Here is a 26,550-nt window from a genome sequence, read left to right as displayed (position 1 = left end):
GAAGGCGCGCGGCGGGAAGGCGGGCGGCGGCCATGGCGGAGGCGGCGCTGAGGTGAGAGAGCGGCGCCGCGGCTCTGAGGGGGCTCGGGGGGCTCCGGGCGGGGATTTGGGGCGGGGTGAGGGGGAACGAGACCCCCGGCAGCTGTAGGGGGGTGGGGGCCGCGCGGTGGGGCGGGGACGGGGCTTTGGGGGTCGGTTCGGTGAGGCCCTGAGGGGGGTGTGAGGGGGAGACTCCCCACAAAGGTTTGGGAACCCCACAGAATTCCCTCCCTGAGGGCTTCGGGACACAGAGACCCCCCCAGGGATGTGGGAACCCCACAGAATTCCCTCCCTGAGGGATCTGGGACACAGAGACCCCCCCAAGGATGTGGGAACCCCACAGAATTCCCTCCCTGAGGGATTTGGGACACAGAGACCCCCTCAGAGGTTTGGGAACCCCACAGAATTCCTTCCCTGAGGGATTTGGGACACAGAGACCCCCCCAGGGATGTGGGAACCCCACAGAATTCCCTCAGAGGACACCGGGATCCCCCCAAAAACATCTCCAAGGGCTCGAGGACCCCAAAAACACCCCAAAAAGACCCCAAAGGGTTCGGGGACCCCCCAAAACCACCCCAAAGGTTTTGGAACCCCCCAAAAGACCCCAAAGGTTCGGGGACCCCCCAAAAGACCCCAAAGGGTTTGGGGACCCCCCAAAAGACCCCAAAGGTTCGGGGACCCCCCAAAAGACCCCAAAGGTTTTGGGACCCCCCAGAAAGACCCCAAAGGGTTTTGGGACCCCCCAAAAAGACCCCAAAGGGTTTGGGACCCCCCCAAAAGACCCCAAATGTTCGGGGACCCCCCAAAAAGACCCCAAAGGGTTCAGGGATCCCCCAAAAGACCCCAAAGGGTTTTGGGACCCCCAAAAAGACCCCAAAGGTTTTGGGACCCCCCAAAAAGACCCCAAAGGTTTTGGGATCCCCCCAAAAAGACCCCAAAGATTTTGGGGACCCCCCAAAAAGACCCCAAAGGGTTCGGGGACCCCCAAAAAGACCCCAAAGGTTTTGGGACCCCCCAAAAAGACCCCAAAGGTTTTGGGACCCCCCAAAAAGACCCCAAAGATTTTGGGGCCCCCCCCAAAAAGACCCCAAAGATTTTGGGGACCCCCCAAAAGACCCCGAAGGGTTTGGGACCCCCCCAAAAAGACCCCAAAGGTTTTGGGACCTCCCAAAAAACCCCAAAGGGTTTGGGGACCCCCCCAAAAAGACCCCAAAGGTTTTGGGATCCCCCCAAAAAGACCCCAAAGGTTCGGGGACCCCCCAAAAAGACCCCAAAGGGTTTGGGGACCCCCCAAAAAGACCCCAAAGGTTTGGGACCCCCCCAAAAAGACCCCAAAGATTCAGGGACCCCCCAAAAAGACCCCAAAGGTTTTGGGACCCCCCAAAAAGACCCCAAAGGGTTTTGGGATCCCCCAAAAAGACCCCAAAGATTTTGGGGACCCCCAAAAAGACCCCAAAGGTTTTTGGACCCCCCAAAAAGACCCCAAAGGTTCGGGGATCCCCCAAAAGACCCCAAAGGGTTTTGGGACCCCCCAAAAAGACCCCAAAGGTTTTGGGACCCCCCAAAAAGACCCCAAAGGGTTCAGGGACCCCCAAAAAGACCCCAAAGGGTTTTGGGACCCCCAAAAAGACCCCGAAGGTTTTGGGACCCCCAAAAAGACCCCAAAGGTTCGGGGACCCCCCAAAAGACCCCAAAGGGTTTGGGATCCCCCAAAAAGACCCCAAAGGTTTTGGGATCCCCCAAAAAGACCCCAAAGGTTCGGGGACCCCCCCAAAAAGACCCCAAAGGGTTTGGGGACCCCCCAAAAAGACCCCAAAGGTTTGGGACCCCCCCAAAAAGACCCCAAAGGGTTCAGGGACCCCCCAAAAAAGACCCCAAATGTTCGGGGACCCCCCAAAAAGACCCCAAAGGGTTTTGGGATCCCCCAAAAAGACCCCAAAGATTTTGGGGACCCCCAGGACCCCCCCCCCCCCCCCCCCCCAAAGGGTTTTGGGACCTCCCGGCCCCCCCCCGAGCGCGTCTGATGGAACTGCCCGGGGCGGTGCTGAGTCAACGACTGCGATTGATTAACTCGTGGTAATTAGACACACGGGGTTTAATTGATGGTTAATCAGTCACCGGTCGATTAATTAGCGATGCCGAATCTAATGAGCCTGGCTGTTGCTGATTAATTAACGGTGTTGTTGATTAATTGGCTCGCGGCAGTGAATGTAATGACCCAAACCGCTCTCAATTAATTAGCTAGCAATGTTTAATTAATTAATTAATAGCATTGAGGTTAATTGCCAACCTACTTCTGGTTGATTAATGATAATGAGTTTAATGGGCCCAGCTATTGCTGGTTGATTAATGGGTAGGATTAGGTCTAATTATCAAAGTACTCCTGACTAATTAATCCCATTAAGTGTGGGGATGATGGGATGGGATGGGATGGGATTTCTGGGAATTCCGGGGATTTTCTGGGATTAAAAGGCTGGAAAATGGGATTTTGGGGAATGTAAAAGGTTAAAAGCTGGGAATTCTGGGATGGGATGGGAATGGGAATTGTGGGATGGGAGTTCTGGGATTGGATGGGAATTCTGGGATGGGAATTTTGGGATTGGATGGGAATTCTGGGATGGGATGGGAATTCTGGGATGGGAATTTTGGGATCGGATGGGAATTCTGGGATGGGAGTTCTGGGATTGGATGGGAATTCTGGGATGGGAATTCTGGGATGGGAATTCTGGGATGGGAGTTCTGGGATTGGATGGGAATTCTGGGATGGGAATTTTGGGATTGGATGGGAATTCTGGGATGGGATGGGAATTGTGGGATGGGATGAGACGGAAAAGGCAAAAAAAAAAAGGGATTTCTGTGATTTAAAGGCACAAAAAACCGGGAATTGTGGGATGGGAATGGGAATTGTGGGGTGGGATGGGATTGAGTGGGAACTCCTGGGGTTTCTGGGATTTAAAAGGCCGGGAAATGGGATTCCTGGGATTGAATGGAGATTCCTGGAATTTCTGGGATTCAAAAAGCTGGGAAATGGGATTTCTGGGATGGAGTGGGATTGCTGGGAAATAACGGCGTTCCTGGGATGTAAAAGGTTGAAAACCCAGGATTTCTGGGCTGAAATGAAGGGATTTCTGGGAATTCAGAGGCCAAAACCTGGGATTTCTGGGATGGAATGGGATTGCTGGGATCAAACAGGCAAAAACCCCCTGGGATGGAATGGAATTCCTGGGAATTCCTGGCATTTCTGGTATTAAAAAGGCTGGAAAATGGGATTTTCGGGATTTAAAAGGCTAAACCTGGGATTTCTGGGATGCAATGGGATTGCTGGGAATTCAAAGGCCAAACCCTGGGGTTCAGGCCCGGCTCGGCCCTGGCAGCTCCCTGCCGGCCGTTCCCGGCATTCCCGAGGCTTCCTCGCCCTTCTCTTCCCGATTTCCTCCCTTTCCTTGTGGAATTTGGGGTTTCCCCCTGGAATTCCATCCCCAACCTCTGGGAAATGTGGAATTGCAGCAGCTCCGGAGGGGCCGCGGCCGAGGGAACCCCCCGGAAACGGAGCCGGGATCCCGATGGGTGAGTCCGGGCTATTCCCAGGAATCGCGGCCGGATCGTCTCGGAATCCCGATCCCAAATCCATCCCTGGACGCTCCCAGGGATCCAGGGGCAGCCGGGGATTCCCTGGGAATTCCAGCGCAGCCGGGAATCCCTTCCCAAGATCCCAGCCCGAGCTCCCCTTTCCCAGGGAAATCCCTCCATTCCCGCCTCTCCCAGCCTGCCATTGGATCCAGCCCCAGCCCGACTCCTCTGCGGGAAGGAATTCCGGCCTCCAGGCCCTTCCCTGGGAATCTCGGCACTCCAGGAAGGCTCTCCCTTCCCTTTCCCATCCCCGACTTCCAGAAAAACCCCTGGCCATGGATTCGGAGCCTCCTGCATCCCACAATCCCGGAATGCTTTGGCTGGGATCCACGCAGCTTCAATCCCATCCCATTCCAAGGCCGGCACCTCCCCCGATGATCCCAGGCTGCTCCAGCCTTTCCTTGGGCACTGCCAGGGATCCGGGCATTCCCTGGGAATTCCAGCCCAGCCGCGAATTCCTTCCCAAGATCCCACCCCGAGCTCCCCTTTCCCACTGGGAAGCCATTCCCTGCCTCCTGCCCCTCCAGCCTTTATCCCAAATCCCAGCTCTCCTGGAGCCCCTTTAGGCTCGGGAAGCGGCTCCGAGGATCCGCTCCCTCATTCCCAGATCCAATCCCTCATTCCCTCTTTTTCCGCAGCTCCGGCTCCGAATTCCAGACCCCGGTGACCAAGCGGCTCCGAGCCTTTCCCGGGATTCCGTCGCCATCCCGGCAGCAGCCGCCGCTCTCTTCCCGGCCCCAGTGGGATCGCAGCGGGAATCGCTCCGGCCCGGGAGCCGAGGAGGGCGAGGCCGTTCCCGGGAAAGCGGCGCATCCCAGGAGATTGGACATCCCGGCCCTTCCCGGGAATTCCCAGCCGCATTCCCAGAATTCCCAGCCGCATTCCCACGTCCCCGTGGCAGCTTTTTATGGGAAAAGGACCTACCTGGATCCTCTGGAGAGGAAACGGCTCCGGGAGCTGCTGGGAGCGGGCGGCGGCAGCGGGGCCGGGAATATCCCGGGAAAACCCGGCGGGAATCCCAGCGGGAATGGCAGCAGGAATCCCAGCGGGAATGGCAGGAATCCCAGCAGGAATCCCAGTGGGAACAGCAGGAATCTCGGCAGGAATAGCAGAAATCCCAGCAGCAATCCCAGCAGGAATAGCAGGAATCTCAGCAGGAATCCCGGCCGGAATCCCGGCGGGCAGCGCGGCTCCAAAGGCACAGCCGACGCCGGGCGCGTTCCCAAGGCCGAGGCCGGCGTTCCGGAGGGGACGGGCGGCGGGAAGGGCCGGAATTCCGAGCGGCCGGAGGCGGCGCCGCGGGTGCTGCTGGGCCGGGGGGCGCGGCCAGCGCTGAGGCTCCCGCTGGGATCGGCCTTCTTCAGCTCCGGGAGCCGATCCCGATCCCGGAAAAAGCCCGGAGAGGCCCGAGCTGCTCCGGGAAAGGCTCAGCCGGGAGAATCCGCCCCCCGGGAAAAGGCGCAGGAGAGGCGGGAATCGGGAAGGATTGCGGAGGCTCGGGAAGAGGAGAAGGAAAACTGGGAAAGCAACGTGGGAGAGGCTGCACGGGGCGGGAACGGCAACGGGAACAGCGGGAATGGCACCGGGAATGGTGCTGGGAATGGCACCGGGAACAGCACTGGGAATGGTGCCGAGAAGAGCGAGAACGGTACTGGGAATAACGGGAACGACGCTGGGAATGGCACCGGGAACAGCACCAGGAACGGCGCCGGGAATTGCGGGAATGGCACCGGGAATTGCGGGAACAGCACCGGGAGTGGGAATGGCACCGGGAACAGCGCCAGGAACGGCACCGGGAATTGCGGGAACGGCACCGGGAATTGCGAGGCCGGAGCGGCCGGAGGCAGGAATGGGGTGAGAAATCCTGGGAGAATCCAGGGAAATCCAGGGGGGGATCTGGGGGGGATCCAGGAGGGAATCCAGAGGAATCCCAAGGGAATCCAGAGGGGATCCAGGGGGTTCAGGAGGAATCCAGAGGGAAATCCAGGGGGGGATCAGGAGGGATCCAGGAGGGGAATCCAGGGGGGCTCCAAGAGGAATCCAGGAGGGATCCAGGGGTGTTCCCGAATCCCGGCTGTGGGAAGGGCTTGGGGCGATTCCTCGTCGGGAGCGCTGGGAGGGAATTTACCTCGGAATTCCGGGGGGGGTTCCTGGAGGAATCCTTGGGAATTCCGGTGGGGTTCCTTTGGGATTCCTTTGGGAATTCCCGTGTGATTCCCGCACTTCCCAAGGCTCTCCGTGCCCCGAGCGATTCCCTGGCTTCCGGCTGAAGGGAGAATTCCCGCGGGATTTTTTTCCAAGGAAAACCACCCGAGCCTCCTCCCGGCTCCTGGTTTTCCCTGGGAAGAGCTGGAACGGGAATTCTGACCCCTCTTTTCCCTCTTCTTTTCCAAGTTGGGATCAAGGGAAGGAATTCCCCCTGGCTCTTTTGGGATCCGGCATTCCCGGAATTCTCCAAGCTGCCGGGAAATGGGATTTTCCCGGAATTCTGCCCTTTCCTGGGTCCCGTTCCGGGTTTTCCCAAGGGCTGGGAAGCTCGGGATCAGATGGAGCAAAAGAATTCCCAAATTTCCAATACTTTGGGATTTCCCTGGGGAATTGTGCCGGGAATTCCTTCCCACCCCCCCCATTCATTCCCAGCGGGAGCCGTTCCCGGTGTCCCGGCCCCCCCAAGCTTTCCCTGGATCCTTTCCCGGGAACGTTCCCGGATTGGATCCAGCCCCATCCCGACTCCTCTGCGGGAAGGAATTCCGGCCTCCAGGCCCTTCCCTGGGAATCTCGGCACTCCAGGAAGGCTCTCCCTTCCCTTTCCCATCCCCGACTTCCAGAAAAACCCCTGGCCATGGATTCGGAGCCTCCTGGATCCCACAATCCCGGAATGCTTTGGCTGGGATCCACGCAGCTTCAATCCCATCCCATTCCAAGGCCGGCGCTTCCCGGGCTGGAGCAGCCCCTGGGAAACCCCTGGAAAACCCCTGGAAAACCCCCGGGAGCCCCCCAGTCCCGCCCTGGGTCCCACAGAATTCCAAGTTTTCCCTGAAATCCTCTTTCCGTCTGCAGGAATCCCCTGGAGTTCCCGCCTCTCCCAGCGCGGATTCCCGGGATTCCCTCGGCGTTCCCAGCGGGAAGAAGGCCCCAGGTGAGTCGGGAAAACCCCGGGAATCTCCTCCTTTCCCTGCTCTTCCCGGAATTTCCGGGCCTGGGAAGTTTTTTGGGAAGAGGAGAGATCCCGGCCCCGACGCTGGGAACGACGGAGATCCGCGGGAAGCGGAATTCCCTGGATTTGGGGTTGGGGTTCCGCCTTCCCGGATTGCCGCGCTAACGCTCGGAATTCCCGGGCGTTTTCCAGGTTCTCCGGGCCCGGCCGAGCTCTATCCCATCTTCCTTCCCGGCAGGAGGAGGTCAGAGCCCCTTCCCGCCCTCCCTGATCCCGTTCCCGATCCCATTCCCACCTTTCCCAGATCCCGATCCCATTCCCAGATCTCCTTCCCGGAGCCCCTTCCCAATCCCATTCCCGCCTTTCCTGGATCCTATTCCTGGTTCCCCTTCCCCCCTTCCCAGATCCCATTCCCGATCCCGTTCCCGATCCCATTCCCAGAGCCCCTTCCCAATCCCCTTCCCGCCTTCCTAGATCCCATTCCTGATTCCATTCCCACTTTTCCTGGATCCCATTCCTGATCCCATTCCCGCCTTCCCGGAGCCCGTTCCCGATCCCATTCCCGATCCCATTCTCGATCCCGTTCCCGCCTTTCCCGGATCCCGTTCCCGATCCCATTCCCGCTTTTCCAGAGGGGCCCAGGGAGCTGCTGATCCCGGGAATCCGGGATGGGAATGTCCCAGGGAATCCTGGGATGCTTCGGGCGGGGCCGGAGCCCCGATCCCATTCCCAGGGCCGGGAATTCCCCATCCCGGATTTCTCCTCGCTCCGCCCATCCCTGCCCCTGGCTGCTGCTCCCTTCGCTGCTGGAATTCCCAGATCCCGGAATTCCGATGGCTCCGGAAGCAGCAGACGGCTCCGATCCCTTCCGATCCCATCCCCTCGGGGCTTTTCCTGGAGTTTTCCCTCAGGATTTCCCGGGAATTCTCTGTCCTGGGAACGCGCTGAACTCCTGCCTGCATTCCCGGCTTTTCCCTGGGGCTTTCCCTGTTCTTCCTACTTTTTCCTGAATTTTCCCTGCTTTTTTCCCGGATTTTCTCACTTTTTCCCGGCTTTTCCCGCCTTTCCCGTGTTTCCCAGGCCTCTGGAGGAGCTCCCGGCTCCGTTTGGGATTGGCCCCTCCTGTGGAAAAGGCGCTGCCAGGAAATCCCGGGAAGCGCCGGAGCTGCCCCGGGATCAGCTGATCATTGTGAGCTTCCCGCCGGGAATTCGGGATGGGGGAATCCGGGAATCCCCTGGGATAACCCTGGGACAATCCAAGGGATTGTTGGGAGAGGATGGGGAGAGCGGGAATTCTGGGGGTGGGAATTGGGAATTCCGGGAGCGGGAACTGGGAATTCTGGGGGTGGGAATTGGGAATTCTGGGGGCGGGCAGCGGGAATTCCCGGCAGGATCCCACCCCTGTTTCCCAGCCCCTTTCATTTTCCCGGGAATGCCGATCCCGGGCCCATCCCATTCCTGCTTTTCCAGGAATTCCCGGCGGTGCCGGGAGCTCCTTCCCAGCCCCGTTCCCGAGGGATCATTCCCGGGGTCACCCCTGGGGTCATCCCTGGAATTTTGGGATCATCCCTGGGGCCGTTCCCGGCCGATCCCAGACCTCGGATCCGACGGGAGGGAGAAATTCCCAAAATCCCTTCCCACACTCCCATCCCTAAATCCCTAAATCCCTTCCCCGAGCGCCACATTCCAAGCCCTGAATTCCTGGAATGCGGAGCCATTCCCGGCGCTCCAAGCCCTTCCCGAAATTCCCGCCTCGTTCCCATCCTGGAATCCATTCCTGATTCCATTCCCGCTCCTGGGTCCGTTCCCATCCCATTCCCGATTCCATTCCCGATTCCATTCACAATTCCATTCCTGGTCCCATTCCTGATTCCATTCCCCCTCCATTCCCGTTCCATTCCCACTCCTGGATCCATTCCTGTCCCATTCCCGGTTCCATCCCCGTCCATTCCCGATTCCATTCCCGTCCCGTTCCCGCTTCTGTTCCCGATTCCGTTCCTGATTCCATTCCCGGTCCTGGATCCGTTCCCGTCCCATTCCCGGTTCCATCCCCGTCCATTCCCGATTCCATTCCCAATCCTGTTCCCGCTTCTGTTCCCGATTCCATTCCTGGTTCTGTTCCCAATTCCATTCCCGTCCCATTCCCGGTTCCATCCCCGTCCATTCCCAATTCCATCCCCGTCCCGTTCCCGATTCCGTTCCCAATTCCATTCCTGATTCCATTCCTGGTCCTGGGTCCATTCCCATTCCTGATTCCATTCCCAGTCCCATTCCCAGTTCCTTTCCCGGTCCTGGCTCCGTTCCTGTCCCATTCCCGATTCCATCCCCGGTCCCATTCCCGAGCCGTTCCCGGTTCCATTCCCTTTCCATTCCTGTTCCATTCTTGTTCCATTCCCAGTCCAGGGTCTGTTCCCGGTTCTGTTCCTGTTCCCTTCCCATCCCATTCCTGCTTCCATCCCCGTCCATTCCCGATTCCATTCCCAATTCCATTCCTGATTCCATTCCTGGTCCTGGGTCCATTCCCATTCCTGATTCCATTCCCAGTCCCTTTCCTGGTTCCATTCCTGATTCCATTCCCCCTCCATTCCCACTCCTGGGTCTGTTCCCGTCCCATTCCTGGTTCCATCCCCGTCCATTCCCAATTCCATTCCTGTCCCATTCCCACTTCCGTTCCCGATTCCGTTCCTGGTCCTGGGTCCATTCCCGATTCCATTTCCAATTCCATGCCCATCCCATTCCCAATTCCGTTCTCATTCCCGGTTCCGTTCCCGCTTCCATTCCTGCTTCCATTCCCAGTTCCGTTCCTGATTCCATTCCCAGTTCCATTCCTGAGCTGTTCCCAGTTCCGTTCCCGTCCATTCCTGTTCCATTCCCATCCCATTCCCAATTTCATTCCTGTTCCATTCCCAATTCTATTCCCATCCTATTCCCGGTCCCATTCCTGGTTCCCGTTTCTGAGCCGTTCCCAGTCCCATTCCCATCCCATTCCTGGTCCCATTCCCGCTCCATTCCCGGTTCCAATCCTGGTCCCATCCCCATCCCATTCCTGGTCCCATTCCCGATTCCATTCCCAGTCCTGGGTCCGTTCCGATTCCGTTCCTGTTCCGTTCCCATCCCGTTCCCAGTTCCGTTCCCAATTCCATTCCTGATTCCATTCCTGGTCCTGGTTCCATTCCCAGTTCCCATTCCCGGTTCCCGTTCCCAGCTCCCGTTCCCATTCCCAGTTCCCATTCCCGTTCCCAGTCCCCAGTTCCCATTCCCAGTCCCCATTCCCAGTTCCCGTTCCCAGTTCCCATTCCCAGTTCCCGTTCCCGCAGGACGCGGGCCAGCGGCGCCTGGGGGCGGAGCAGTGCGGATCCTGCGGGATGCTCTACGCTCCCGGAATTCCCGAGGATCGGCTCCAGCACCTCCGGCACCACCGGAGGCTCCACGAGGCGCTGCGCTATCCGGTGAGCTGGGAACGCCGGGAATGAGGGGTGGGAATGGCGGGAATGAGGGGAGGGAACGCCGGGAATGAGGGGAGGGAATGAGGGGTGGGAATGGCGGGAATGAGGGGTGGGAATGGTGGGAATGAGGGGCGGGAATGCTGGGAATGTTGGGAATGAGGGGTGGGAATGAGGGACCGGGATTCCTTTCCGGGATTCCTTCCTGGGATTCCTTCCTGGGATTCCCCCCTGGAATTCCGCCCCCCCGCCCCCACCATTCCCACAGCCGTGGAATTCCCGTTCCCGGCGGCATTGGGATCCCTCCGGATGCGGGGCCGGGAATGCTCCGAGTCCCCGAGCTCCCGGCGCTTTTCCCGGTGGGAATCTCCGGAATTCCCCATCCCGGCAGGGATTTGGTGTCCGAGGGGAAGCGGCCTGGGATCGATCCCGCTGCCCGGATCCGCATTCCCGCATTCCCACATTCCCCCATTCCCCAATCCCACATTCCCGCATTGATTCCCGGATGTTCCCGGCAGGGCTGGAAGCAGGAGCGCGTGGTGGCGGAATTCTGGGATGGGAAAATCGTGCTCATCCTTCCCGGCGATCCCAAATACGCCGTGAGGAAGGTACCGGGAATTCCCGCGGGATCAGGATGGGATCCCAGCCCCGCTGGCATTCCCGCCCTTTGCCGGGCCCTGCTCCTGCCATTCCCGCTTATTCCCGGTTATTCCCGGCCATCCCGGTTTCCCTCCGCTCCCGTTTCACCACCAATCCCCTTTCCCACGAATCCCATCATTCCCTCCGTTCCCATCATTCCCACGAATCCCATCATTCCCTCCATTCCCATTCCCACGTTTCCCCCCATTCCCATTCCCATCATTCCCACCATTCCTGTTTCCCTCCATTCCCATTCCTGGTTTTCCCCCCATTCCCATTCCCATTCCCATTCCTGCTTTTCCTTCCGTTCCCCCTGTTCCCATTCCTGTTTTCCCCCCATTCCCATTCCCTCCATTCCTCCCATTTCCATTCCCATTCCCATCATTCCCACCCGCTCCCACTCCCTCCATTCCCATTCCCACCATTCCCACTTTTCCCTCTGTTCCCGCTTTTCCCTCCATTCCCATTCCCATTTTCCCTCCATTCCTATTTTCCCCCCCGTTCCCATTCCCACCTTTTCCTATTCCCTCCATTCCCATTCCCGTTCCCGTTTCCCCACGTTCCATCCCCATTCCTGTTCCCAATTCCCCCCATTCCCGTTCCCATTTCCCCATTCCCATCCCCATTTCTCCCCGTTCCCATCCCCTTTTCCCATTCCCATTCCCATCCCTGTTCCCGTTCCCATCCCCATTCCCATTCCCTCCATTCCCATTTCCCCTGTTCCCATTGCCATTCCCATCCTGGTTCCCGTTCCCATTCCCGTTTTCCCATTCCCGTTCCCCTGTTCCTGTCCCCATCCCCATTTCCCCCATTCCCATTCCCGATTTCCCGTTCCCGATTTCCCGTTCCCATTCCCATTCCCGATTTCCCGTTCCCATCCCCATTCCCGATTTCCCGTTCCCGATTTCCCGTTCCCGATTTCCCGTTCCCATCCCCATTCCCGATTTCCCGTTCCCATCCCCATTCCCGATTTTCCCGTTCCCGATTTCCCGTTCCGCGCAGGCCGAGCAGCTCCGGGAGTTGGTGGATTCCGAGCTGGGCTTCCAGGCGGGAGCGGCTGCGGAGCGGGGCCGGAGCCTCTGGAGCTTCCTCTTCGTGTCCCCGGGGGGCGGCGTCGAGGGGGTGCTGCTGGCCCAGCCCCTCACACAGGTAATTAGTGCTAATTAGTGCTAATTAACGCTCCTTAACCCAGTGCTGCCCTGCAGGGGGTGCTGCTGGCCCAGCCCCTCACACAGGTACCTAATTAGTGCTAATTAGTGCTAATTAACGCTCATTAACCCAGTGCTGCTGTGCAGGGGGTGCTGCTGGCCCAGCCCCTCACACAGGTACCTAATTAGTGCTAATTAGTGCTAATTAACGCTCCTTAACCCAGTGCTGCCCTGCAGGGGGTGCTGCTGGCCCAGCCCCTCACACAGGTACCTAATTAGTGCTAATTAGTGCTAATTAACGCTCATTAACCCAGTGCTGCCCTGCAGGGGGTGCTGCTGGCCCAGCCCCTCACACAGGTACCTAATTAGTGCTAATTAGTGCTAATTAACGCTCATTAACCCAGTGCTGCCCTGCAGGGGGTGCTGCTGGCCCAGCCCCTCACACAGGTACCTAATTAGTGCTAATTAGTGCTAATTAACGCTCATTAACCCAGTGCTGCCCTGCAGGGGGTGCTGCTGGCCCAGCCCCTCACACAGGTACCTAATTAGTGCTAATTAGTGCTGATTAACGCTCATTAACCCAGTGCTGCCCTGCAGGGGGTGCTGCTGGCCCAGCCCCTCACACAGGTACCTAATTAGTGCTAATTAGCGCTAATTAACGCTCATTAACCCAGTGCTGCCCTGCAGGGGGTGCTGCTGGCCCAGCCCCTCACACAGGTACCTCGTTAGTGCTAATTAGTGCTAATTAACGCTCATTAACCCAGTGCTGCCCTGCAGGGGGTGCTGCTGGCCCAGCCCCTCACACAGGTAATTAGTGCTAATTAGTGCTAATTAACGCTCATTAACCCAGTGCTGCCCTGCAGGGGGTGCTGCTGGCCCAGCCCCTCACACAGGTAATTAGTGCTAATTAGTGCTAATTAACGCTCATTAACCCAGTGCTGCCCTGCAGGGGGTGCTGCTGGCCCAGCCCCTCACACAGGTAATTAGTGCTAATTAGTGCTAATTAACGCTCATTAACCCAGTGCTGCCCTGCAGGGGGTGCTGCTGGCCCAGCCCCTCACACAGGTACCTAATTAGTGCTAATTAGTGCTAATTAACGCTCATTAACCCAGTGCTGCCCTGCAGGGGGTGCTGCTGGCCCAGCCCCTCACACAGGTACCTAATTAGTGCTAATTAGTGCTGATTAACGCTCATTAACCCAGTGCTGCCCTGCAGGGGGTGCTGCTGGCCCAGCCCCTCACACAGGTACCTCGTTAGTGCTAATTAGTGCTAATTAACGCTCATTAACCCAGTGCTGCCCTGCAGGGGGTGCTGCTGGCCCAGCCCCTCACACAGGTACCTAATTAGTGCTAATTAACGCTCATTAACCCAGTGCTGCCCTGCAGGGGGTGCTGCTGGCCCAGCCCCTCACACAGGTACCTAATTAACCCTAATTAGTGCTCATTAGTGCTCATTAACCCAGTGCTGGGCCAGCGTTAGCGGTTAATTAGTGATTGCTGGGTGAGTGGCTGATTGGTGATCGGTTAGTGGCTAATTAGCCCCTGATTAGTGGTTAATTGGTGGTTAGTGTTTGATTAGTGGTTAATTAGTCTTTGATTCGTGGTTAATTGGTGATTAGTAGCTGATTGGTGATCGATTAGTGGCTAATTAGCCACTGATTAGTGGTTATTTGGTGATTAGTGGCTGATTGGTGATTGGGTAATGGCTGATTAATGCTGAGCTCTTGGTTAATTAGTGACTAATGGCGCATTAATGATGGTTAATGACTGGGCGGTGATTACTCAGTGATTCATGGCTGATTAATGATTGATTAGTGATTAATTAATGACCGCTGATGGATCAGCGATTGATCAGTGATTATTTAATGAGTGGCGGCTCATTAACGATCGATCAGTGATTAGTTAATGAGTGGCAACTCATTAACGATCGATCAGTGATTAGTTAATGAGTGGCAGGTCGTTAACGATCGATCAGTGATTAGCTAATGAGTGGCAGGTCGTTAACGATCCATCAGTGATTGTTTCACAAATGGTGGGTCATTAACGATCGATCAGTGATTAGCTAATGAGTGGTAGGTCGTTAACGATCGATCAGTGATTAGTTAATGAGTGGCGGGTCGTTAACGATCGATCAGTGATTAGCTAATTAGTGGCAGCTCATTAACGATCGATCAGTGGTTAATTAATGAGTGGCAGGTCGTTAATGATCCATCAGTGATTGTTTCACAAATGGTGGGTTATTAACGATCGATCAGTGATTAGCTAATGAGTGGTAGGTCGTTAGCGATCGATCACTGATTGATCAATGATCAGTGATTAGTTAACGAGTGACAGCTCATTAGCGATTGATCAGCGATCGGTTGCTGATTGATCACTGATTGATCAGTGGTTAACGAGTGACAGCTCGTTAGCGATCGGTCGCTGATTGCTCAGTGATTAGTTAATGAGTGACAGCTCGTTAGCGATCGATCGGTGATCCATCGCTGATTGCTCAGTGATTAGTTAATGAGTGACAGCTCGTTAGGGATCGATCCATCGCTGATTGCTCAGTGATTAGTTAATGAGTGACAGCTCGTTAGCGATCGATCGGTGATCCATCGCTGATTGCTCAGTGATTAGTTAATGAGTGACAGCTCGTTAGGGATCGATCGGTGATCCATCGCTGATTGCTCAGTGATTAGTTAATGAGTGACAGCTCGTTAGGGATCGATCCATCGCTGATTGCTCAGTGATTAGTTAACGAGTGACAGCTCGTTAGGGATCGATCGGTGATCCATCGCTGATTGCTCAGTGATTAGTTAATGAGTGACAGCTCATTAGCGATTGATCAGCGGTCGGTCGGTGATTGCTCAGTGATTAGTTAATGAGTGACAGCTCGTTAGCGATTGATCAGCGGTCGGTCGCTGATTGCTCAGTGATTAGTTAATGAGTGACAGCTCGTTAGCGATTGATCAGCGGTCGGTCGGTGATTGCTCAGTGATTAGTTAATGAGTGACAGCTCATTAGTGATTGATCAGCGGTCGGTCGGTGATTGCCGTTCCCAGCTCCCGTTCCCAGCTCCCGTTCCCAGTTCCCATTCCCAGTTCCCAACCCCCACATTCCCAGTTCCCAGCTCCAGTTCCTGTTCCCCGTTCCCCCCCATTCCCAGTTCCCGTCCCTCATTCCCAGTTCCCATCCCCGATTCCCAGTTCCCATTCCCAGTTCCCATCCCCCATTCCCAGTTCCCATTCCCAGTTCCCGTCCCTCATTCCCAGCTCCCAATCCCATTTCCCTGATCCCATTCCCATTATTCCCATTCCCAGTTCCCACTCCCACCATTCCCACTCCCACCATTCCCATTCCCGTTATTCCCATTCCCAGTTCCCACTCCCAGTTCCCACTCCCGCCATTCCCACTCCCGTTATTCCCGCAGGCGTTCCGGGTGCTGCCGGAGCCGTTCCCATCCCCGGCCGATTCCCAGGATCATTCCCAGGATCATTCCCAGGCTGACTCCCAGCACTCCCAGCGCTCCCAGTGCCGCTCCCAGCCCCGTTCCGGGGCGCTGCCGGGGCCGTGCCGGGCCTGGCGCTGCTCGGAGCAGCCGGAGGCGGCCGCGTGCGGCATCAGCCGCATCTGGGTGCGGGCGGCGCGGCGGCGGCGCGGCATCGGCCGCAGGATGGCGGACGCGCTGCGGTGCGTGGGGACTGGGAGCACTGGGAGCACTGGGAGCACTGGGAACTGGGAGCACTGGGAACTGGGATGGCGGACGCGCTGCGGTGCGTGGGGACTGGGAGCACTGGGGGCACTGGGAGCACTGGGAACTGGGAGCACTGGGAACTGGGATGGCGGACGCGCTGCGGTGCGTGGGACTGGGAGCACTGGGAACACTGGGAGCACTGGGAACACTGGGAACTGGGAACACTGGGAACTGGGATGGCGGACGCGCTGCGGTGCGTGGGGACTGGGAGCACTGGGAACACTGGGAGCACTGGGAACACTGGGAACTGGGAGCACTGGGAACACTGGGAATTGGGATGGCGGACGCGCTGCGGTGCGTGGGGACTGGGAGCACTGGGAGCACTGGGAACACTGGGAACTGGGAACACTGGGAACTGGGATGGCGGACGCGCTGCGGTGCGTGGGGACTGGGAGCACTGGGAGCACTGGGAGCACTGGGAACTGGGAGCACTGGGAACTGGGATGGCGGACGCGCTGCGGTGCGTGGGGACTGGGAGCACTGGGAGCACTGGGAACACTGGGAACTGGGAGCACTGGGAACTGGGATGGCGGACGCGCTGCGGTGCGTGGGGACTGGGAGCACTGGGAGCACTGGGAGCACTGGGAGCACTGGGAACTGGGAACACTGGGAACTGGGATGGCGGACGCGCTGCGGTGCGTGGGGACTGGGAGCACTGGGAACGCTGGGAACTGGGAGCACTGGGAACTGGGGTGGCGGACACGCTGCGGTGCGTGGGGACTGGGAGCACTGGGAGCACTGGGAACACTGGGAACTGGGAGCACTGGGAACTGGGATGGCGGACGCGCTGCGGTGCGTGGGGACTGGGAGCACTGGGGGCACTGGGAGCACTGGGAACTGGGATGACAGATGCGCTGCGGTGCGTGGGACTGGGAGCACTGGGGGCACTGGGAGCACTGGGGGCACTGGGAGCACTGGGAGCACTGGGAACTGGGAACACTGGGAACTGGGATGGCGGACGCGCTGCGGTGCGTGGGGACTGGGAGCACTGGGAGCACTGGGAACACTGGGAACTGGGATGGCGGACACGCTGCGGTGCGTGGGGACTGGGAGCACTGGGAGCACTGGGAACACTGGGAGCACTGGGAACACTGGGAACTGGGATGGCGGACGCGCTGCGGTGCGTGGGGACTGGGAGCACTGGGGGCACTGGGAGCACTGGGAACACTGGGAACTGGGATGGCGGACGCGCTGCGGTGCGTGGGGACTGGGAGCACTGGGGGCACTGGGGGCACTGGGAGCACTGGGAGCACTGGGAACTGGGAACACTGGGAACTGGGATGGCGGACGCGCTGCGGTGCGTGGGACTGGGAGCACTGGGAGCACTGGGGGCACTGGGAACACTGGGAACTGGGATGGCGGACGCGCTGCGGTGCGTGGGGACTGGGAGCACTGGGGGCACTGGGAGCACTGGGAACTGGGATGACAGATGCGCTGCGGTGCGTGGGACTGGGAGCACTGGGGGCACTGGGAGCACTGGGGGCACTGGGAGCACTGGGAGCACTGGGAACTGGGAACACTGGGAACTGGGATGGCGGACGCGCTGCGGTGCGTGGGGACTGGGAGCACTGGGAGCACTGGGGGCACTGGGAGCACTGGGAACACTGGGAACTGGGATGGCGGACGCGCTGCGGTGCGTGGGGACTGGGAGCACTGGGAGCACTGGGAACACTGGGAACTGGGATGGCGGACGCGCTGCGGTGCGTGGGGACTGGGAGCACTGGGAGCACTGGGAACACTGGGAGCACTGGGAACACTGGGAGCACTGGGAACACTGGGAACTGGGATGGCGGACGCGCTGCGGTGCGTGGGGACTGGGAGCACTAGGAGCACTGGGGGCACTGGGAGCACTGGGAGCACTGGGAGCACTGGGAACACTGGGAACTGGGAACTGGGATGGCGGACGCGCTGCGGTGCGTGGGGACTGGGAGCACTGGGAGCACTGGGGGCACTGGGAGCACTGGGAACACTGGGAACACTGGGAACACTGGGAACTGGGATGGCGGACGCGCTGCGGTGCGTGGGGACTGGGAGCACTGGGAGCACTGGGAACACTGGGAACTGGGAAGAGTGGGAATTGGGACTGGGAACACTGGGAACTGGGAACACTGGGAACTGGGATGGCGGACGCGCTGCGGTGCGTGGGGACTGGGAGCACTGGGAGCACTGGGAGCACTGGGAACTGGGAGCACTGGGAACTGGGATGGCGGACGCGCTGCGGTGCGTGGGGACTGGGAGCACTGGGAGCACTGGGAACACTGGGAACTGGGAGCACTGGGAACTGGGATGGCGGACGCGCTGCGGTGCGTGGGGACTGGGAGCACTGGGAGCACTGGGAGCACTGGGAGCACTGGGAACTGGGAACACTGGGAACTGGGATGGCGGACGCGCTGCGGTGCGTGGGGACTGGGAGCACTGGGAACGCTGGGAACTGGGAGCACTGGGAACTGGGGTGGCGGACACGCTGCGGTGCGTGGGGACTGGGAGCACTGGGAGCACTGGGAACACTGGGAACTGGGAGCACTGGGAACTGGGATGGCGGACGCGCTGCGGTGCGTGGGGACTGGGAGCACTGGGGGCACTGGGAGCACTGGGAACTGGGATGACAGATGCGCTGCGGTGCGTGGGACTGGGAGCACTGGGGGCACTGGGAGCACTGGGGGCACTGGGAGCACTGGGAGCACTGGGAACTGGGAACACTGGGAACTGGGATGGCGGACGCGCTGCGGTGCGTGGGGACTGGGAGCACTGGGAGCACTGGGAACACTGGGAACTGGGATGGCGGACGCGCTGCGGTGCGTGGGGACTGGGAGCACTGGGAGCACTGGGAGCACTGGGAACACTGGGAACTGGGATGGCGGACGCGCTGCGGTGCGTGGGGACTGGGAGCACTGGGAGCACTGGGAACACTGGGAACTGGGATGGCGGACACGCTGCGGTGCGTGGGGACTGGGAGCACTGGGAGCACTGGGAACACTGGGAGCACTGGGAACACTGGGAACTGGGATGGCGGACGCGCTGCGGTGCGTGGGGACTGGGAGCACTGGGGGCACTGGGAGCACTGGGAACACTGGGAACTGGGATGGCGGACGCGCTGCGGTGCGTGGGGACTGGGAGCACTGGGGGCACTGGGGGCACTGGGAGCACTGGGAGCACTGGGAACTGGGAACACTGGGAACTGGGATGGCGGACGCGCTGCGGTGCGTGGGACTGGGAGCACTGGGAGCACTGGGGGCACTGGGAACACTGGGAACTGGGATGGCGGACGCGCTGCGGTGCGTGGGGACTGGGAGCACTGGGGGCACTGGGAGCACTGGGAACTGGGATGACAGATGCGCTGCGGTGCGTGGGACTGGGAGCACTGGGGGCACTGGGAGCACTGGGGGCACTGGGAGCACTGGGAGCACTGGGAACTGGGAACACTGGGAACTGGGATGGCGGACGCGCTGCGGTGCGTGGGGACTGGGAGCACTGGGAGCACTGGGGGCACTGGGAGCACTGGGAACACTGGGAACTGGGATGGCGGACGCGCTGCGGTGCGTGGGGACTGGGAGCACTGGGAGCACTGGGAACACTGGGAACTGGGATGGCGGACGCGCTGCGGTGCGTGGGGACTGGGAGCACTGGGAGCACTGGGAACACTGGGAACTGGGATGGCGGACACGCTGCGGTGCGTGGGGACTGGGAGCACTGGGAGCACTGGGAACACTGGGAGCACTGGGAACACTGGGAGCACTGGGAACACTGGGAACTGGGATGGCGGACGCGCTGCGGTGCGTGGGGACTGGGAGCACTAGGAGCACTGGGGGCACTGGGAGCACTGGGAGCACTGGGAACACTGGGAACTGGGAACTGGGATGGCGGACGCGCTGCGGTGCGTGGGGACTGGGAGCACTGGGAGCACTGGGGGCACTGGGAGCACTGGGAACACTGGGAACACTGGGAACACTGGGAACTGGGATGGCGGACGCGCTGCGGTGCGTGGGGACTGGGAGCACTGGGAGCACTGGGAACACTGGGAACTGGGAAGAGTGGGAATTGGGACTGGGAACACTGGGAACTGGGAACACTGGGAACTGGGATGGCGGACGCGCTGCGGTGCGTGGGACTGGGAGCACTGGGAGCACTGGGAGCACTGGGAACTGGGATGGCGGATGCGCTGCGGTGCGTGGGACTGGGAGCACTGGGGGCACTGGGAGCACTGGGAACACTGGGAACTGGGAACACTGGGAACTGGGATGGCGGATGCGCTCTGGTGCGCGGGGGCTGGGAACACTGGGAGCACTGGGAACTGGGAACACTGGGAACTGGGATGGCGGACACGCTGCGGTGCGAGGGGAGTGGGGGGACTGGGAGCACTGGGAGCACTGGGAACTGGGAACACTGGGAACACTGGGAGCACTGGGAACACTGGGAACTGGGAACAATGGGAATTGGGACTGGGAACACTGGGAACTGGGATGGGAACAGTGGGAATTGGGATGGGGAATACTGGGAACTGGGATGGGAACACTGGGAACTGGGAACAGTGCGAATTGGGACTGGGAACAGTGGGAATTGGGAACACTGGGAACTGGGGAGGGAAAAAGGGAATTGGGGCGGGGTTCAGGGAAAAGCGGGAATTGGGGCGGGAAAAGTGGGAATTGGGGCGGGAAAGGCGGGAATTGGGGAGGGAAAGGCGGGAATTGGGGAGGGAAAAGCGGGAATTGGGGCGGGAAAGGCGGGAATTGGGGAGGGAAAGGCGGGAATTGGGGAGGGAAAAGCGGGAATTGGGGCGGGAAAGGTGGGAATTGGGGAGGGAAAGGTGGGAATTGAGGGAAAGGCGGGAATTGGGGAGGGAAAGGCGGGAATTGGGGCGGGGTTCAGGAAAAGCGGGAATTGGGGCGGGGTTCAGGGAAAGGTGGGATTTGGGACAGGGAAAGGCGGGAATTGGGGCGGGAAAAGCGGGAATTGGGGCGGGGTTCAGGGAAAAGCGGGAATTGGGGCGGGGTTCAGGGAAAGGTGGGATTTGGGACAGGGAAAGGCGGGAATTGGGGCTGGAAAAGCGGGAATTGGGGCGGGAAAAGTGGGAATTGGGGCGGGGTTCAGGAAAAGCGGGAATTGGGGCGGGAAAAGCGGGAATTGGGGCGGGGTTCAGGAAAAGCGGGAATTGGGACGGGATTCAGGGAAAGGTGGGATTTGGGACAGGGAAAGGCGGGAATTGGGGCGGGAAAAGCGGGAATTGGGGCGGGGTTCAGGGAAAAGCGGGAATTGGGGCGGGGTTCAGGAAAAGCGGGAATTGGGGTGGGATTCAGGGAAAGGTGGGATTTGGGACAGGGAAAGGCGGGAATTGGGGCGGGAAAAGCGGGAATTGGGGTGGGAAAAGCGGGAATTGGGGAGGGAAAGGCGGGAATTGGGGCGGGGCTCGGGGCAGGCGGCCGGGGCCGGGCGGGGGAGGGGAGGTCGGGGCCCGGGGCCGCTGCTGCGGCTTCGGGATCGGCCGTCGGGAACGGGAATCCCGACCCTTCCTTCCACCCCCCCCGGCTCCGCGGGAATTCCGGGATGGCGCGAACCCGCTCCCAGGGCCGCTCCCGATCTCCCGGCCGGGACCCGGCAAGGGCAGCGCCGGCAATCCCAAATTCCAGCCCGAACCGCGCCCGATCCCGAAGGAAAAGCTGCGGGGTCCCAGCTCCGGAGAGTCCGGATTGAGCGGAAAACATTCCCGGATTTTCAGTGGGAGGCTCTGAAGTTTGAATGGAGAACGTTGCGGGTTTTTAGGGAAAACATTCCCGGTTTTTAGGGAGGACATTCCCGGTTTTTAGGGAAAATATTCCCGGTTTTTAGGGAGAATATTCCCGGTTTTAGTGGAGAACTTCCCATTTTTTAGTGGAAAACATTCCGGGTCTTTAGCAGAAAAATTCCCAGTTTTTAAGGAAAACATTCCCAGTTTTTAGGGAGAACATTCGGGGTTTTTAGGGAGAACATTCCCGGTTTTTAGGGAGAACATTCCCGGTTTTTAGGGAAAATATTCCCAGTTTTTAGGGAGAACGTTCCCAGTTTTTAAGGGAAACATTCCTGGTTTTAATGAAAAAATTCCCATTTTTTAAGGGAAAACATTCCTGGATTTAACGGAAAACATTCCTGGTTTTTAAAGGAAAAATTCCTCGGTTTTAGGCGAAACAATCCCAGTTTTTTAGGGAAAACATTCTGGGTTTTTAGGGAGAACATTCCGGGTTTTTTAGCGGAAAAGTTCCCAGTTTTAAGGAAAACATTCCCCGTTTTTAGGGAGAACATTCCCAGTTTTTCGGGAGAACATTCCCAGTTTCTAGGGAAAATATTCCCGGTTTTAGTGGAGAACTTCCCATTTTTTAGTGGAAAACATTCCGGGTTCTTAGCGGAAAAATTCCCAGTTTTAAGGAAAACATTCCCAGTTTTTAGGGAGAACATTCCCAGTTTTTCGGGAGAACATTCCCAGTTTCTAGGGAAAATATTCCCGGTTTTAGTGGAGAAATTCCCAATTTTTAGTGGAAAACATTCCGGGTTTTTAGCAGAGAAAATTCCCGGTTTTAAGGAAAACATTCCCCCTTTTTAGGGAGAACATTCCCAGTTTTTAGGGAGAACATTCGGGGTTTTTAGGGAAAATATTCCCAGTTTTTAGGGGGAACATTCCGGGTTTCTAAGGGAAAACATTTGGGGTTTTTAGGGAGAACATTCCCGGTTCTTAACGGAGAACATTCCCGGTTTTTAAGGGAAAACATTCCCGGTTTTTAGCAGAAAAATTCCCAGTTTTAATGAAAAAGTTCCGGGTTCTCAGCGGAAAAATTCCTGGTTTTAGGCAAAACATTCCTGGTTTTTAGGGAGAACGTTCCTGATTTTAGTGGAAAAATTCCTGGTTCTCAACAAAAACATTCCTGGTTTTTAAAGGAAAACATTCCCGGTTTTTAGGGAGAACATTCCGGGTTTTTAAGGAAAACATTCCCGGTTTTTCGGGAGAACATTCCCAGTTTTTAGGGAGAACATTGCTGGTTTTTAGGGAGAACATTCCGGGTTTTTAAGGAAAACATTCCCGGTTTTTCGGGAGAACATTCCGGGTTTTTAGGGAGAACATTCTGGGTTTTTCAGGAGAACATTCCGGGTTTTTAAGGAGAACATTCCGGGTTTTTCGGGCGACCATTCCCGCTTCCAGCTGGGACCATTCCCGCTTTTCCCCCCACCCCGAGCAGTTGCCATGGAAACCATTCCCGACTTCCGGCTCGGGAAGATCCCGGATTTCCAGGGAACCTTGGTGGAGCTGAAAGAGGAGCGATCCCGAGCTCCGATCCCGAGCTCTGAGGGGGAACATCCCGAACTATTCCAGCTGGGCCCGGCCCGGCGTTCGTTACCCCTTAATTACCCCTTAATTACCCCTTAATTACCCGTTAATTACCCCTTAATTACCCCTTAATTACCCGTTAATTACCCCTTCATTCCCCGTTCATTACAGCCCCCATTCCCAGCTCCGCCGCTCCGGCTGGAGAACGGGAATGTTCTTCCTAAAAACCCGGAATGTTCTCCTCAAAAACACGGAATGTTTTCCCTAAAAACTGGGAACGTTTTCATTAAGAACCAGGAATGTTCTCCCGAAAAACTGGGAACGTTTTCCTTAAAAACCCGGAATGTTCTCCCTAAAAACCCCGAATGTTCTCCTTAAAAACTGGGAATGTTCTCCCTAAAAACTGGGAATGTTCTCCCTAAAAACTGGGAATATTTTCCTTTAAAAACCAGGAACGTTTTCATTAAAAACCGGGAATGTTTCCACTAAAACCCCGAATGTTCTCCCTAAAAACCGGGAATGTTTTCCTTTAAAAACCCGGAATATTTCCATTAAAAACCAGGGATTTTTTCCACTAAAACCGGGAACGTTCTCCTTAAAAACCCCGAATGTTCTCCCTAAAAATCGGGAATGTTTTCCTTAAAGACCGGGAACGTTCTCCCTAAAAACTGGGAATGTTTTCCCTTAAAAACCAGGAACGTTCTCCCTAAAACCCGGGAATGTTCTCCCTAAAAATCGGGAATGTTTTCCTTAAAGACCGGGAATGTTCTCCCTAAAAACTGGGAATGTTTTCCCTTAAAAACCAGGAACGTTCTCCCTAAAACCCGGGAACGTTCTCCCTAAAACCCGGGAACGTTTTCCCTAGAAGGCGGGCCCGGCCCGGCCGTTAATTGCTCGTTAATCCCCGCCCCGCGTTCCCAGCTCCGGCTGGAGGCCGCGATTCCCGCGGGAGCGTTCCCGCCTTTCCCGCCCGCTCCCCGGCGCTCCCCGGCGCTCACGCTCCCCTCTCCCGGCCCAGGCGCTCCTTCGTCTTCGGGACGGTGCTGAATTCCCGGGATTTGGCCTTCTCTGACCCCACTCCGGACGGGAGAGCCTTCGCCGCGCGCTACTGCGGCCGGCCCGACTTCCTGGTCTACAGCTTCCTGCACGGAGCCGGAGCGGCAGCGGGAACCGCAGCGGGAGCGGGATCGGCTGGATCGGGAGCAGCAGCAGGATCGGGATCAGCTGGATCAGGATCAGCTGGATCGGGATCAGCTGGATCGGGATCAGCTGGATCGGGATCAGCAGGAGGGTTGAGATCAGCAGCAGGATTGGGATCAGCAGCAGGATCGGGATCAGCTGGATCGGGATCAGGATTGGGATCAGCTGGATCGGGATCAGGATTGGGATCAGCTGGATCGGGAGCAGCAGGATCAGGATCGGCTGGAGGGTTGGGATCAGCAGGAGCAGGATCCGCAGCTGGATCAGGATCAGCAGGAGCGGGATCAGCAGGAGCGGGAGCAGCTGGAGGATTGGGATCAGCAGGATCAGGATCAGGATTGGGATCAGCTGGATCAGGATCAGGATTGGGATCAGGATTGGGATCAGCAGCAGGATCAGGATTGGGATCAGTGAGATTGGGAGGACCGGGAGCGGGATCAGCAGCAGGATCGGGATCGGCAGCAGGAGCGGGATCAGCGGGATCTGGATTGGGATCAGGATCAGGATTGGGATCAGCAGCAGGATCAGGATCAGCAGGATCCGGATTGGGATTGGGATCAGCAGGATCAGGATCGGGACTGGGATCGGGATCATCGGGCTCGGGCTCCTCAGGCCTGCCCTGAGTTCCAGAGGGGCTGGAGAAGCCGGGATTGATCCAGGGGGTCCTGCTGAGCTCCCGCGGGAATCCTTCCCTAAATCCCTTCCCTAAATCCCTTCCCTAAATCCCTTCCCAAATCCTTCCCCAAATCCCTTCATTCCCTCGGGAATCTCCATTCCCTCGGGAATCCTCCCCTCCCTTCCTTCCCTCGGGAGCCGTTCCCCGGGAATTCCCACCCCCCCCGCCCCCGCTCCCTTTCCCGCTGGGAATCCCGGAATTCCGCCCTCGCTTTTCCCGGGAATCCTTCGGGGCCGGGGCTCTCTGCCCTGGCCTCGCCTTGGGATGGAGCCGGGAATCCTTCCCGGAGCTTCCCCGCGGGATCTGCGCCCGGAGCCTCCCGGGGCCCTCCCAGCCGGGAGATTCCCGACATTCCCGAGGACGTTCCGTGGATTTCTGACGCCGCCCCGTGGAGTTACAGCAGCGTTCCGGGGCTTTGCCGCGAGATTCCAAGGTTTTGTGACGGGATCCCGAGGTTTTCTGGAGTTTATCCCAAAGTTTGCTGGAATTTGTATAAATCCCGTGAGTTTCTGACGAGATTCCGAGGCTTTGTGCTGATATTCCATGAATTTCTGAGTTTATTCCAGGGTTTCCTGAGGATATTCCCCTCCCCCTGGGGGATTGCTGGGAACCTCTTGTGCCGGGAATCCTTTTCCTGGAGTTTTCCGGCTGTTTTCCCTCAGGATTTGGGATTTGATCATCCTGGAAGGGGGGGGGGGGGGCTCTTCCAGCCAGGAAATTCCAGGATTTTTCCCCCACCCCGAGAGCACCCAAGCCCCATCCAAGCTCCCACCCCTCTGGAAAAGCCGAATCCCAAGGAAAAATCCACCGATCCCACACGGAGAGGAAGGAATCTGTTTATTGGGAACATCCCTGAGGGAAAACTCGGGAAAATCCAACCCCAAAAGGAGGGAAAATCCCACCCTAAAAAGGGGGAAAATCCCACCTAAACTCAGGAAAATCCAGCCCAAAAAAGAAGGAAAATCCAAGGAAAAAATGAGGGAAAACCCGAACTGAACTCAGGAAATTCCAGCCCCAAAAAGAGGGAAAATCCAAGGAAAAAGGGGGCGGGATCCAACCCCAAAAAGAGGGAAAATCCAACCAAAAAATGATGGAAATTCCAGCCTAAAGAAGAGGGAAAATCCAACCTAAACTCAGGAAGTTCCAGCCCAAAAAAGAGGGAAAATCCAAGGAAAAAGGGGGCGGGATCCAACCCCAAAAAGAGGGAAAACCCAGCCCAGAAAGGAGAGGGAGAATCCAACCAAAAATGATGGAAAATCCAGCCTAGAAAAGAGGGAAAATCCAGGCCTAAACTCGGGAAATTCCAGCCCAAAACCTTGGGAAAACCTGACCCAAACTCGGGAAATTCCAGCCCCAAAAAGAGGGAAAATCCAAGGAAAAAGGGGGTGGGATCCAACCCCAAAAGGAGGGAAAAAGCCAACCAGAAATGATGGAAATTCCAGCCTAAAAAAAGAGGGAAAATCCGACCTAAACTCGGGAAATTCCAGCCCCAAAAAGAGGGAAAATCCAACTAAAAAATGCAGGAAAACTGGACCTGAACTCAGGAAATTCCAGCCCAAAAAAAAAGGAAAAATCCAAGGAAATGGGGGCGG

General features: G+C 57.9%; 1 protein-coding gene across 5 annotated transcripts; it reads left to right on the top strand.

Annotated features, from left to right (window-relative positions):
- Window positions 1–25,497, top strand: ESCO2 (establishment of sister chromatid cohesion N-acetyltransferase 2). Of its 5 annotated transcripts, none has more exons than XM_032103281.1 (12): window positions 1–52; window positions 3,547–3,606; window positions 4,308–5,274; window positions 5,344–5,523; window positions 6,730–6,808; window positions 7,019–7,070; window positions 7,907–8,015; window positions 10,144–10,275; window positions 10,788–10,877; window positions 11,911–12,057; window positions 15,468–15,727; window positions 24,101–25,497. In XM_032103281.1, the coding sequence occupies exons 1-12, from the start codon at window positions 33–35 to the stop codon at window positions 24,903–24,905; spliced, it is 2,901 nt and encodes a 966-aa protein (XP_031959172.1). In that variant the 5' UTR covers window positions 1–32; the 3' UTR covers window positions 24,906–25,497. The 5 variants fall into 5 exon arrangements, with proteins under 5 accessions (XP_031959172.1, XP_031959170.1, XP_031959171.1 ...); XM_032103279.1 differs by lacking the exon at window positions 1–52 and having other exon boundaries at window positions 2,852–3,606; window positions 5,344–5,390; window positions 5,454–5,523; XM_032103280.1 differs by lacking the exon at window positions 1–52 and having other exon boundaries at window positions 2,853–3,606; window positions 4,308–4,745; window positions 4,821–5,274.
- The last annotated feature ends 1,053 nt before the right edge of the window (window positions 25,498–26,550 follow it).

Source organism: Corvus moneduloides, chromosome 3 (genome assembly GCF_009650955.1).
Source record: "Corvus moneduloides isolate bCorMon1 chromosome 3, bCorMon1.pri, whole genome shotgun sequence".
NCBI classification, from domain to species: domain Eukaryota; kingdom Metazoa; phylum Chordata; class Aves; order Passeriformes; family Corvidae; genus Corvus; species Corvus moneduloides.
This window is presented reverse-complemented; position numbering and strand designations above follow the sequence as displayed.

Excerpts from the sequence above, each read along its gene's own strand:
- ESCO2 (XM_032103277.1), top strand. The coding sequence starts at position 3,347 with ATGCAATGGGATTGCTGGGAATTCAAAGGCCAAACCCTGGGGTTCAGG. Across the intron at positions 5,275-5,343 it reads GGAATGGTGCTGGGAATGGC|GGGAATGGCACCGGGAACAG; the intron begins ACCGGGAACAGC and ends GGGAACGACGCT. Across the intron at positions 6,809-7,018 it reads CAGCGGGAAGAAGGCCCCAG|GTTCTCCGGGCCCGGCCGAG; the intron begins GTGAGTCGGGAA and ends GGCGTTTTCCAG.